Genomic DNA, 14,741 nt, shown 5'->3' with positions numbered 1-14,741 from the left:
CTCATTAGGCAGCAAAAAAAAATGTCATTAATATTTTAAGTTCTCTGAACTTAACATTTTAATTTCTTTAAATGATTTACCATGTCTCTGTTTAAAATGATTGGTTGCGCTTGAAATTCTGCCTTGATAACCGCGCTGATTGGTTGATATATGATACAAGATGGACATTTTGCTTGTAATACTGAATACTGCTGAAGCGCAGCAGGACAGAGCCACTACCTGAACCCTGACAAAAGAGAAAAGTTAATTTAGTAAGTAGATATTTAAATACTTACATGTATATGCATGTTTCTAAATTGATATACACAAAGAGGGGACTCTGTGGCGCAGTGGGTAGTGCTGTCGCCTTACAGCATGAGTGTCACTGGTTTGAGCCTCGGCTGGGTCAGTTGGTGTTTCTGTGTGGAGTTTGCATATTCTTCCCATAGGCTTCCTCCGGGTGTTCTGGTTTCCCCCACAAGTCCAAAGACATACGCTACAAGTGAATTGGGTGAGCTAAATTTGTCTGTAGTGTATGTCCTGGTCCTCCGGGTTGGGGGTTGAGCATTGGGGTAACGACCCACCTTGTAAAAATTTTATGTTACAGAACACCAACATGGTACAGCAAAATATCAATTTCAATATAAAAGGCCCTGAGACTAAGTAAGTAAGTAAAAGATTATAAAAGCTGAAAATGGAAGTTTAGTCTATTAGATATGTAAGTTATCTATACTTAAACATTTAAGTTAATTCAATGAAGAGACCACATTTGGTCAACTCAATTGCGTTGTTGATTTCCTATTACTTAAACGAACTGAGGAACTTTACTCAAATTATTTGAGTAGTCTCAACTTATTAGGGTTTACAGTGTGGGGAGTCCAGAGAAAGATGGTTCCAGAAACTATGTAAAAAAAACTCAAAAAAAGCTGTGTAATACCATGGTAAAAACATGATAACTGTCCTGTCATTTGTTTTTTTAAAACACTATTGGTCTGATGGGTCAGTCAATATCAAGGAGATATATTATTCACAACAAGCCGACCGGCTTCTCTCATGCAAATGTTTGAGAAGGATGATATATTTTCCACAACAAGCCGACCGGCTTCTCTCATGGACATGTGTGAGACGGATGTTGATTATTGGCAGAAATTTACACAGCGACCTCTGGTGGATTTATGAGAAATGACACACATGAAAAAACATGCCCCAGTAACGTATTTGAAGTCATCAAAAACGTACTCGGTGTCTCTTAGGAAAACAAATACTGAAAGCACACATAGCCCAGGGTACATACTTCTTGGCTCTCAAAAATGTAGCCCTAGGCACATACTATGGAAGTCTGGTCACATTTTTCAAAACATCTTTAGTTTTTTTTCAACAGTAGAAAGAAACTCATAAACGTTTAAACAAGTAAAAGCTGAGTAAATGATCACAGAATTCTCTTTTTTTTTTTTTTTTTTTAGGTGAAATATCCCTTTAAGAACTGCCTTAATTATCCCTGGCTTTAATTCAACAGGGCGCTTGCTCAATTTCTCCAAAGATTTGAACAATATTCTGTTGCTATATGCAATATGAAAGTGAAAAAAAGGTGAGAGAACTGTTTTTCTTTCTGCAGGTCTGTATGAAGAAGACAACCAGTGGATAACACAGGTCAACAGGCTGCAAAAGCTGATCGACCGTCTTGAGAAAAAGGCAACAGGCTACACACATGATTTCTGTCTTATTAATGACCTTGTTATGTCTGTCATCACTCTTTCTCCATACAATCAAATTGGACCAAAACTGTCAAGATGTCCTGGTGATTAAAAAAAAATCTGACCCTTACTTTTTGCAAATAACACTTGTTAGTAAACATTGGCCATGCAGTGCAGCCAGCACAAAAACTATATATAATCTAAATGCAGTGCTCAGCATATATACAAGTACACCCCTCACAAATCCCTCATTTAACCTAATATTTTCTATAGGATGCTTTATAATATAATATTTGTGCATAGTCAGTATAAAAGCCATGTCTAGAGCTAATCTAACAAAATAACTTGCATTAAAGGTCCAAAAGTTAGTAGCTGTTTAATAAATCGATTTTGTTCAAAAGAACCAAAATATGAGTGACGCGGTGGCCCAGTAGGTAGTGCTGTTGCCTCACAGCAAGAAGGTCGCTGGTTCTAGCCTTGGCTGGGTCAGTTGGCATTTCTGTGTGGAGTTTGCATATTCTCCTGCGTTGACATGGGTTTCCTTCGGGTGCTCCAGTTTCCCCCACAAGTCCAAAGACATGCGGAACAGTTGAACTGGGTAAGCTAAAAAATGTAGTGTATGTGTGTTAATGAAAGTGTATGGGTGTTTCCCAGTGATAGGTTGCAGCTGTAAGGGCATCCGCTGATGTGATGGATAAGTTGGTGGTTCATTCCGCTGTGGCAACTCCAGATTAATAAAGAGATTAAGCCAAAAAAAAAAAAAAGAATGAACGATCCAAAATATATTACCTTTATTCACTGAGAAATGAATAAAAATATTCATTTTGGAAATGGGGTGCACTCATTTATGCTGAGCACTTGTACATGCATAATACACACATAACATAAAATATAGTTATTTACATTCTTTAGGAGTAAAATGTAGTAGGAAATACCTTTGCATCAGTAAACCGAGTATGAACCTCCAGACACCATCCACAGTAAGAGCGACGTTTAGATGTTGATACTGTATGTGCTGCACTCCTTCCTCTCACTGACTAAATAAACACAGAATGACAGCAGTTAAAAACATCTGATCACCACAGTATAAGATTTACACAAGCTGTGCAATTGAATAGCATCATGTCAACAGATGAAGTCATTCAAATTACACTTATGAGAGTTTAATTGTATATTAATATGCAGGCAGTGGAGTAAAGTAACAAATGACTAATGCTCAAATTACTGTAATTGAGTAGTTTTTCTCAGGAATTGTAATTTACCAAGTAGTTTTTATAAATGTGTACATTTACTTTCTCTTGAGTACATATTTCGTGCTGTATTGGTACTTTTACTCCACTACTTTCCTTCAACCTGCAGTCACTACTTTATTTTGTCTTGTCTATGCGAATTAAAAAATGAGTCCTGTGATTCCTGTCTAATCAAATAGAAGGTAACATAGAAGGTAAATCACATCATAATGAGCAACCTCAAGACATGGGCAACTTATTATGGCAGAAAACAGTTTGGAAGAATTAAAAGAACCCAAGTAGATGTCCAAAATCGTCACACATATTCACCTAGAAACTGTTTAGATGCATGTCACTGATGAGAAGATGACGGATGTTTACTGTATGATGACCAAAATGGCCTTAAACACCCAGCAGACACAAGACATCAACATGACATTGGTTTAAGATGATGGCTCGACGTTGGATTTTGGTCACTTTACACCACAAACTAAAATCAAGCAAATATCACTGGCATTTCATGTCGTTATTGGGAATCAAAATAACATTGTCCTTAGACACTGGCTAGACGTTGAGTTTTGGTTACCTGACATCACAACCTAAATCTAACCTAATATTAAATCTTATGACGTTGTATGCCTGATGGCCAATAACTAAATACACTACTGAATGTTACGTTTACACACACATCCACAAATTACATGTACTGTAAATGCATTAGCTTTTCACTGTTTAATACTCACTACTCTTATGTCCTCTTGATCCCTTTCTTTGCATGAAAAACTGAACATTCACTATCAATTATTATGCAGAATAAAAAAAAATAAAATATTCAGATGCATCATACTTATAACAATTAGATTTTTTATTCTTTAATAATAGAATAATACATTTTTATAAATACAATAATGAGAAAATTATGGTAATAAATTAAGTAACAATTTACACCATTTACTGCTGACTTATTATCTGCCTATTATAAAGAAAGTAACTGTTTATTAGCACTTATAAAGTATGACTTTATTTAATGTCTCTAATCCTCAATATCTAAACCCAACTACTACCCGAGTAACTATTAATAAGCAGGTAATTGGTAGTTTATTGAGATAAAAACTTAGTAAATGATCTCAGTGGTTGCTAATAGCGTGCATTTACATTAAAATAACAAAAATATTTACATGTACATTAAAATAAAAAGGTGACGAAAAGTATTACGCTGCATTGGTTTTGATGAGAATATTTTATTGATCTATTTTTGCATTCCAGTAATGAACTTTTAGAGAAAAATGTAGTTGGTTGTCGTGCAAAATAAAATGAATAATAATAATAATAATAAATACAAATAAATTAATAAACAATACAGCTTTTTATTCTTTAAACATTTCTAACATATGACCCTTGACCCTAGAAACAAAATTGCATGGGTATATTTGTGTGAATATAGACAAAACAATTATATGGGTAAAAATTAAACATTTATTTTATTTTAAAAAATCATTAGAATATAAAGTAAAGATCATGTTCTGTGAAGCCATTCTGTACATATCCTGCCATAAATATAACAAAACTTATTTTTCAATTAATATTATTTATTGCTAATATATTAATTTACCTTTTATGGGTGTTTTCTTGGTATTTGGATTTTTTAAACTCTCAGATTGCAGATATTCAAATAGTTATATATATTATTTATAGCCAAATATTGTCCAGTCCTAACAAACCATATAATACATCAATGTAAAGCTTAACTATTCAGATAATGTACCCATATTATTGGTTTTTCTGGTCCAAGGTCACATCTTTTAATTTAGGGTAAAATGTCATCCTAAAATTTGTCCTGAGATGAAACTGAGACTGTATTTCATTCTCAGGAGCTGCGTTTGGAGCCGGTGGAGGAAGAGGTGTTGGAAAGCTCCACCAAATCAGTAAGTCATTTATGTTCTCCCTGTCGATCACCGTATTCTCAGAAACCACAGTCGCCTGTCGTCTAGGAAACTGCGAGATCAAAAAAATACTTCCAAGTTATTCTTTTTCATTTCCTTTTTCCCCTTCGTCTATCACTCTTCACCTCTCCTTTGGCTCTGCCATCATTTCTGCACAACACTTTCTGAAAGCTTTTCTCTCAGGCACACAAGATGTTGTCGATGGACTTTAAATAGGCGGCTTGCGTGTCTGTGATTCTGTGCTTGTGAATAGAGACCCCTGCAGAGACCGGCTATAAACACAGTAATGCATGAGTGCTGATACAGACACAATACCACATGCTGAAGCAGAAAATGACACACAAATGAGCAGTTCCTTTTTTCAAATAACACTCCCACACAAAAAAATAAAAACATTCTCTGCAGAAACAAACCAGTGATCATTCATTCATCATAGATTTTGTTTTTGGATTTATAATGAGCAATATTTCAAGTTTTTTGCATTCACATTCTCTCGTTTATCTTAATGAGGAGTCGTTTATCTCCGCATGGTCTACGAAGCTCTATTTCAGGGCTCAAGTTAAATTGTGTCTCATCAGTTTGTCATTTGTCTTTTATCCAAACAGACTGTGACATTCACTGTATGTGTGGAATAACAATTTCTGCATGGCTAATGAATCTGAATCATTTCATCGGCTTCGTTTATCATTCAGGTCTCACTTCAGTTGTTTTTGTTTATGTAAATATGATGGATTGTGTTCAAAGAGTTCCTTCATTTGTACTAGGGTAGTAAAGGACACTCTTTGTACTAGACATTACATTCTTTTTTCAGCAGGAAAATATGGGAACGTTATGTAATAGGACAAAAAATTGCACACAAATACTTTGAAACTATGGCAAACTGTTTCCTTAAAAACTTAGTGTGGTGCTCATAGGTATTAATTATGTTCTGGTGCTTATTTATTAGAAACATGTTGATATTTATCACGATCATTAGTACTATTTATCACTGTCATGTGAGGACACTGGATGACAAATTTGAGGATACAAATGCAGGTTAATTTAGGAGAATCGTTTTACAGTCAACAATGTAAACAAAAGAACAAAGCAAGGGTCAAACACAGCAAGGCAAGACGCATCGTAACGCTCACAATACAGATAAACAAGACTCAGCAATGATGTGTGTGTGTGTGAGTTGTGTTTATAGTCCATCTGGGGTGCTTTTCCCAAACAACAACATAACTCGCGGCTGAAATTTCATAGTGCGATGCATCGTTTGGGAAAGAAACAATGTAGTGAGGAGTGTTTGCCAAAACCGTAGTTGCTTTGCCGCAGATCTATTGTTTGAACCACGTTATAGTTATAACGCAAAACGTCCATAATGGTGCTCTAAATGGGCTGGAGTAACTAAATTAATTTAAAGCATTTACGTATTTTTGTTTTTTTACAAGCTTTGGAGACGTAATGTAAATCCCACTTTTAAATAATAGGTCACCTAGAGCTTTCATCATGAGCCATGCCTGTGTTCAAAGTGGCATAAATGTTTTCAAAGTGCACTACAAACAGAGTGCAACTGTCAATATGAAGATCGCTAAAACTGAACTGTAAAAATACTTTGAAAGCAATTTACACCTAAGAAAGATGATGAATGTTTTTTGTTTTTTATTATCATTTTATATGTAGGGCCAGACGGAATCTGCGGACGCTTTTTGCTATTTCTGCGGAGAATTTTGGTAAAAATCTGCAGATTTCTGCGGAATTATTTTAAGAATATCCAGCGAAGTATCATAACTTACACTTTAATATATTAAATAAAAAGTAATAAATTACTGAATAAAAACCGAATAAATTCCGATTTACACATTTACTCAAGTAATTTATAATGGGCTAAAAAACTGCAGAAATCTGCGGAATCCTGCGGAAAATCTGCGGAATTCTGTGCGCACAGATTCCGTGTGGGCCTAGTTATATGTTAGAATATTCTAAAGGAATAGGGCAAAGGGGGGATAAGTGTGAATAGAACACAGCCAGGTATTATGCTTCTAACTACAGCTCTAGAGGTGTAGTTGTAAGCGTACAAGTTTGTGATGCAGTATGCGCATATTCGTTGGAACGACGGATTTGGGAAATGCCAAATCAATGAACTAACAATGGTTTTTGCAATTATGGGGGATCTGAGCCAGGTGTGTGAGTGAAGTGCTTGATGGGATTTGTAGTTCATTAAAGTGGCAGATTTGTAGTTTTTCAGCAATCTGCACAGGCTGGATCGCTGGTGACCATGACAATCACGAGTACCTTAAAAAGCTTTCTAGTAAAATAAAAAGCCTTACTAATAACATTTTTAAAAGTGCTGGTATCTAATACATTTGTACTATTATCTATTACTGGCATTTAATGTATATGTATCAGTTTTTATTTAATATATGCAATTTTCTAGTTTACTAGTATACAAGTATGTAAAAAATAAGAACTAGTGTTTTAAAGATTAAGTAGTAAGTATTAATATGTGCTACTTAAAAAAATACTAGATATCTGCTGGTACAGAGTTTCTCAACCATGTTCCTGCATGGAGGATCACCAGATCTGCACATTTTCCATTTCTCCTTAACCAAACACACCTGATTCAGATCATCGGCTTATTAGCAGAGGCTGAAAGACCTGTAATGGGTGTGACAGACAAAGGAGGCATCCAAAACACGCAGTATTGGTGGTCCTCCAGGAACATGGTTGAAAAACACTGTGCTAATATGTAAAAAATATGTACAGTTGAAGTCAGAATTATTAGCCCCCCTGAATTATTCACCCCCCGTTTATTTTTTCCCCAATTTCTGTTCACCAGAGAGATTTTTTCAACACATTTCTAAACATAATAGTTTTAATAACTCGTCTCTAATAGCTTATTTATTTTATTTTTGCCATGATGACAGTATAAGATTTGACAAGATATTTTTTAAGACACTTCTATACAGCTTAAAGTGACATTTAAAGGCTTAACTAGGTTAATTAGGTTAAAGGCAGATTAGGGTAATTAGGCAAGTTATTGTATAACGATGGTTTGTTCTGTAGACTATTGAAAAAAAAAATGCTTAAAGGGGCTACTAATTTTGTCCTTAAAATGGGTTTAAAAAAAATTACAAACTGCTTTAATTCTAGCCGAAATAAAACAAATCAGACTTTATTCAGAAGAAAAAATATTATCAGACATGCTGTGAAAAATTCCTTGCTCTGTTGAACATCATTTGGGAAATATTTTTAAAAATCTAAAAAATAAATAAATAAAAGGGGGGCTAATAATTCTGACTTGCACTGTGCATGACAGATCGCCATGGACGTCAATGTTTATTTTTCACTTAAGAGAGTAGAGTAATTACAAATCACTCCTGAGATATCTAGATCAGGGTTGCCCAAACTCGGCCCTGCAGATTTTAGCTCCAACTTGCCTCTACCCACCTGCACGGATGTTTCTAGAAAGCTTAGTAAGGGCTTGACTAGCTAGCTCAGGTGTGTCTGATTGAGGTTTGCAGGACACCAGCATGCCAGGACCAAATTTGGACACCCCTGATCTAGATACTAGTACAGAATGTTAAGAGTATGCACAAGTATATGTACTACTTTCTAAAGAATAAGTATCCAATAAATAAGTATTACTGTCCAATAATTACTCTTGTGATGAAACGGTGCTAATATCTAATAAAAAGGACTAGAAGCCATTGAAAAATTCCAGTTAAATGTTTAAATGGCTCATCATATTAAAGCAAAATGCAGTTTTGTTTATTTGTGTGTATTTGATATTGTAGTGAAGGATGGGAGATGGCAGTAGCACAGGATTAGTAAAGAGGTCAACATTTCCCACAGGGTTAGATCTTGCACTGCCTTCAGCTCTCATTTACCTGTCAACTTTTGTATTTTTAAAAAGCAGCTATTATGACGCATGTATTCATGACTTTACCTGACACTTAAGTCCTGAAGGGTTTCTTTTTTTATTCTGATCTGAGTCACAGAAGCATGACTTGAAGTTTTAGGCTTTCGTTCTTTTTAATATTGACCTCATCAACCCAACTATCCTAACCTGACTAAAAATATTCCTGAATCTCGTCATATTTTGTATGAACAGAAAACATAGGTTGATCCATGAAGTTAATGGAACACAGTTTATCAACAAAAATGAAGAAAATAGAATATTATTCCTGTTATTCTCTGAAGCTGCCAAATGAATTTCTCAGCTGCATTTTTGCGCAGAATTCATATAATAAATGTAAGTGCCAGAAATGGCAAAAGTACACACATCCTTTACTCAAGTAAAAGTACAGATATGTTTAAAACAACTCTGGTAAAAGTTGAAGTACAGATTTCACTTTTGTACTCAAGTAAAGTACGACCTGAGTGAAGTACGACCTGAAATTTGAAGCATTCATTATTACATGTTTTAATTTCACTAGGTAGGTAAATATCCATTTCCCCCCATGTATCATTATCCTGACGCAAACTCATTATATTTTTATTCATGAATTGCTAGTTACTTTTGTTGTTATAAAGCATTTGTAAAAAATTAATGAAGATTAATATTCCTATATGTAAAATCAAATAGTCACAAAAAAACTGCAAAAATTGTAATAGGAAATATGAACTCATTGGAAATAAAGTCAATAAATCTCAATACATAAAGTTTTTATAAAGTATTTGGCTGTTATTAGTACTAAATGTAAGAATCTTTACAAAAAAAAAAAAAAAACTACTTTTTTCCCCACAGTATTAGATTGAAGAAGCAGAGAATCCTGTGTTACATGATTGGAGGTGGACAAGAGACTCTTAACCTTCAGCATTTACATGGCATGTTTTTTAACTGGAATGTGTCTCTTTTGTTTACCTGTGATCTGATCGAGCAAAATGTGTCTTATTAATACCATGTAAACAGGGCAGCATCAGTCATGTAAAATTCGCTGTCTGCCTGTCTTATCTGCATAGTCATCTCGGCTTTCTCATGGTAATCTTCATAAACTAGCCTAAGGCGCGTGATAGCCTTGGTTGAAAAAGGCGCACACTGCAGCGTGCAGGTGCAATGACAAAAATAGAATGGCTGCATCACAAACTCAAATTGTGCAATGACAAGAAATAATATAGATCGAGCCAACAAACACATGAAAACAAAAGTAACAACTCTGATTTAAAAATGTACAAAGAAAGTACAAATATTTGTGAAAAAAAGTAAGGAGTAAAAGTAAAAAGCTGTCAAAAAAATAAATACTGGAGTAAAGTACTGATACCAGAACACTAACAAAGTATTTGCAGTTCATTACTTCCGATCTTTGGTGAGCACACAAAACTCCATCGTTTACAGTAGTGACTAATCTAAACGACACTGATTGGCTACTGCATTGATAAACTCACCAGTAATGGCAATGATTGGTTATGTTTTAGTGTGGACAACTGCGGTATCATCTTTTAACTAGACTAAATTATTTAAAGGGTCTATCACTTTCTTGTTTTAGGCACTGAAACCAAACTGTTTTTTGTATAATCTATTTTACATCTTTATACTCTCTTTTACATTATGTGCCAGTAGCTGTTTTAAGTCCACTGCTTGTTTGTTTTTTCTCTGTAAAGCACTTTGTGCGGCCTTATGGCAGTTGGAAACATGCTATATAAATAAATCGAACTTGAACTTGTAATTTTAATTGTTCTCTTCTCTTCTCTTCTCTTCTGCATCGTCCTCCAGCACATCCTAATAGTTCAGAGGCAGCTGTCGGTTCTGGAGGAGGAGGTGGAGGAGTTTCGTCTGGCTCTGCGGCAGTACATTGAGTGCTCAAGCGCTCAGACCGGCTGCCTCCAGTGAGTTCACAACACTGCACTTCTGAGTCAGTTGAGGCCTGTTCTATATATCTGGATAATCACCCCTATGTCTGATTCACAGCCACATGTTTGAATATGTTGACTAAGATGTTGTGGTTGACTTGGATGTTATGATGTTTGTGGCAGGGTCACAATATAACAGGGAGCTAGAGAGCACCACAAATTCAAGATAAGATGGGAAATACAGTGCATCCGGAAAGTATTCATAGCGCTTCACATTTTCCACATTTTTTTTGTTACAGCCTTAATCCAAAATGGATTAAATTCATTTATTTCCTCAATATTCTACACACAACACCCCATAATGACAATGTGAAAAAAGATTTTTCTGAAATCGCTGCAAATTTATTAAAAATAAAAAAGCTGAAAAATCCCATAAGTATTCACAGCCTTTGCTAGGAAGCTCTAAATTGAGCTCAAGTACATTCAGTTTCCACATTCTTGAGATGTTTCAGCAGCTTAATTGGAGTTCACCTGTGGTAAATTCAGTTGATTGGACATGATTTAAAAAGGCATACACCTGTCGATATTAGGTCCCAGGGTTGACAGTGCATGTCAAAGCACAAACCAGGCATGAAGACAAAGGAATTGTCTGTAGACCTCTGAGACAAGACTGTCTCGAGGCTCAAGGCTAGGGAAGGTAACAGAAAAATTTCTGCTGCTCTGAAAGTTCAAATGAGCACAGTGGCCTCCTTCATCCGTAAGTGGAAGATGTTTGGAGTGACGAGGACTCTTCCTAGAGCTGGCTTCCTCTAAGCTGAGTGATCAGTGGAGAAGGGCCTTAGTCTGGGAGGTGATCAATAACCCGATGCTCCACCAATCCACCAATCAGGCCTTTATGGCAGAGTGGCCAGACGGAAGCCACTCCTTAGTAAAGGACGCATAGCAGCCCACCTGGAATTTGCTAAAAGGCATCTGAAATAAAATTCTCTGGTCTGATGAGGCTGAAATTGAACTCTTTAGAGTGAATGCCAGACGTTACGTTTGGAGAATACCAGGCACTGCTTATCACCAGGCTTAATACCATTAATACCAGGGGATGTTTTTAGCAGCAGGAACTGGAAGACTAGTCAGGATAGAGGAAAAGATGAATGCAGCAATGTACAGAGACATCCTGAATGAAAACCTGCTTCAAAGTGCTCTTGACCTAAGACTGGTGCGACGGTTCATCTTCCAGCAGGACAATGACCCAAAGCACACCGCCAAAATATCAATGGAGTGGCAACAACTCAGTGAATGTCCTTGAGTGGCCCAGCCAGAGCCCAGACCTAAATCCACTTGAACATCTCTAGAGAGATCTGAAAATGGCTGTACACCATCGCTTCCCAACCAACCTGATAGAGGTTGAGAGGTACTGCAAAAAGGAATGGGCAAAAATTCCCAAAGACAGGTGTGCCAAGCTTGTGGCATCGTATTGAAAAAGACTTGAGGCTGTAACTGCTGCCAAAGGTGCATCAACAAAGTACTGAGTAAAGGCTGTGAATACTTATGCACATGTGATTTTTCAGGTTTTTTTTATTTTTTCTATATTTGTAACAATTTCAAATTAGTCCATATTATGCTGCGGTCACACTAAAGTTTGTGTGCGCGAAATTCTGTAGTACAGCTCTGCGAAAAGGGGCGGGATTAAACAAGATAATGAGACATTTAAAAAAGCAAGCGTTTGGTCAATGTTTTAAATTTCCGTCCAGAGAGGTCATGTTTTGATCTTCGATTGGTCTCACGCAATCATGTGATGCGATTTCACAGGTCAAAGTTCACCAAGCTTGAACTTTCCAACGCAGCGTACTGCGAAACTTGTCGCACGAGCATGTGTTTCCGATCTGATGCAATCATGAACGTATGAATAGAAGTCTAGGGGAGAAAAGTCCAGTGTGACCCCAGCTTTACTCCCAGATTGAAATGACAGCATTTTTAGAGAGCACATTTCTGGGAAAAATGCTTTATTTCTAGCAATTGCAAGTTACACGTTTCTTTTCAAATCTTACTCTACTTTCTATTTCTATATATTTTTTGCAATTCTACTTATTTTTTAAAATACAGAATTTCTCACACAATATAGCTTAAAGGGTAGTAAATTGAAGTTACAAATTTTTCACGAACATGCACGCGCACACACATATTAGTATAAAAAGCTTCCCTTAGAAAGTAGAAAATAAGAGGATGAAAATTTATTCTAGGCACACTGTTTGCAGGGCTTGTGGAAAAACCTTTTTTTTTTTGCCCGATGAAAACAAACCTACAATTATTATCATGAAACTCCAATTAAACGTTGAAGTATAAAGAAGAAAAAAGTCCTGCTCACGCGGCAAAGCTCGTGTAACGTCTGCAAACTTGACAGTGGTGCGTGAATGAATTGCGTCAAGCTGTGATCATGTGGCCGTGCGTTTACAAGCCCTCAGTCCAGCCTTGACTTTTAGCAGAGACATACCAAAAATGTCAGTGATCACATTAGACAGCAGGAGATTTCTCTTCAACACTGGCCTATAAAGGTGAACCCTTTGTCTGGTTCAACATACTATTGGATTTTTACTACAGGATAATAAGCTTAGGGAGTTTGTTTTAAATTATTTAACAATTTATTCACTTTAAGATTGAAGTGTCTGCTCAAAAGTGTCAGATAGATTGTGAGCTCAAAAACACTGTCCAAACAAAATATCTGATGACTTTTTTTTTTTGAATGGGGAAATTGTTTATAAAAATATATAATTCTGTCATTATTTTCATTATTCTGTCATCACCCTCGGGTCATTCACACCTACTTTTTTTGCACAGCAGAAGGGGCATAGAAATACATGGAAGCCTGATTCTGCCACTAAATTAAAAATAAAGGTTATTGTGACTTTTTAATCTCGAAGTTGCATGATACAAACGTGGAATTCTGACTTTATAACTCAGAATTGCAACTTTTTATGTAATTTGCTATTTCTATTTATATTATATTATACTATTTATATAAATATTTATTTTTATATAGACATATAAGGAATATTTTGGTTAAATAGTAAGGTAATAACTTTAATAACCTAAATGGTTACACTTTACTATAAGATTGTATTAGTCTATGTTAGTTAATGCTTTTACTAACATGAACAAACAATGAACAATACATTCATTACAGCATTTGTCCATGTTGTAGTTGTTCATTGTTGGTTCATGTTAACTCGTGGTGCCATAACTAATGTTAACGAGCATGAATTTGCATTTAATAAGACAATTTGTTGTTAAGAATCAAATGAGCTGATTCAGTTTTACACAAATTATTAAAACACAAATACACAAATTATTATATTTTGTATCACATTCGCGCACACTTACATAGAAATGAAGTTGTATGCTTGTTAGGGTTTAGTGTAAGCTGAAATGTACTTAGTCAGTTAAAAATCTGTTAATCTAGTCAGTTAAAAATCTGTTGAAGGAGCAGTATCAGCAGATATTAAGCAGACAGTCTACTAATACTCAAATGGACCATCAAAATAAAGTGTTACCCAAACAACTTGTGGTTGAGTTGAGTTTAGGAAATATTTTCAAACCCCTCATACACAGAATTAATTTGAAACTGACAGTAATACTCCAGTGTTTTTTTTTTGTTTTGTTTTGTTTTCGGCAGTGTTGCAGTACAGCGACTCTCCAATGAATCTCGCTTCATTCTCTATGAGTTCTGGGAGCACAGCAACGTGTGGAAGAAGTGCGTCTCTGCTTTGTTAATTGCAGAAATTTAACTATTTTAATGTCACTGCCTAAAAAAGTGTACTTGTGTTGTATTTCTAGTCACCTGCAGACTAACTACAGCAAAACCTTCCAGAGGGGAAATGTGGATTTCCTCGAGACGCCAGAGATCATGACGACTATGCTGGTGCCAGGTGAACTTTAGTATAAATACCCAGAATGTAATGTAATATAATATAATATAATATAATATAATATAATATAATATAATATAATATAATATAATATAATATAATATAATATCCCAGGAGATCATATATTATATGACTGATCAGTATTAATTTTTTTAGCCCAATAATTAGTTTAATTATATTATATTGTTCTAAAGTGTGTTGTTT

At 35.4% G+C, this 14,741-nt stretch overlaps 2 protein-coding genes across 3 annotated transcripts in view; one reads left to right on the top strand and one right to left on the bottom strand.

The window, feature by feature from the left end:
• The window catches only part of pip4p2 (phosphatidylinositol-4,5-bisphosphate 4-phosphatase 2), a 236,446-nt gene that overhangs the window by 185,903 nt on the left and 35,802 nt on the right, over nucleotides 1–14,741 (bottom strand). The window lies entirely within an intron of this gene.
• Nucleotides 1–14,741, top strand: part of necab1 (N-terminal EF-hand calcium binding protein 1) — a 79,165-nt gene that overhangs the window by 62,812 nt on the left and 1,612 nt on the right. For both annotated transcript variants that reach the window (XM_087294397.1, NM_001017848.1), the window contains 5 exon segments: nucleotides 1,595–1,671; nucleotides 4,774–4,827; nucleotides 10,541–10,653; nucleotides 14,285–14,362; nucleotides 14,446–14,537. In XM_087294397.1, the coding sequence (XP_087150523.1) occupies nucleotides 1,595–1,671; nucleotides 4,774–4,827; nucleotides 10,541–10,653; nucleotides 14,285–14,362; nucleotides 14,446–14,537 (414 nt within the window).

The sequence above is a fragment of the Danio rerio genome, chromosome 19 (genome assembly GCF_052040795.2).
Source record: "Danio rerio strain M-AB ecotype USA chromosome 19, GRCz13ab, whole genome shotgun sequence".
NCBI lineage: Eukaryota > Metazoa > Chordata > Actinopteri > Cypriniformes > Danionidae > Danio > Danio rerio.
This window is presented reverse-complemented; position numbering and strand designations above follow the sequence as displayed.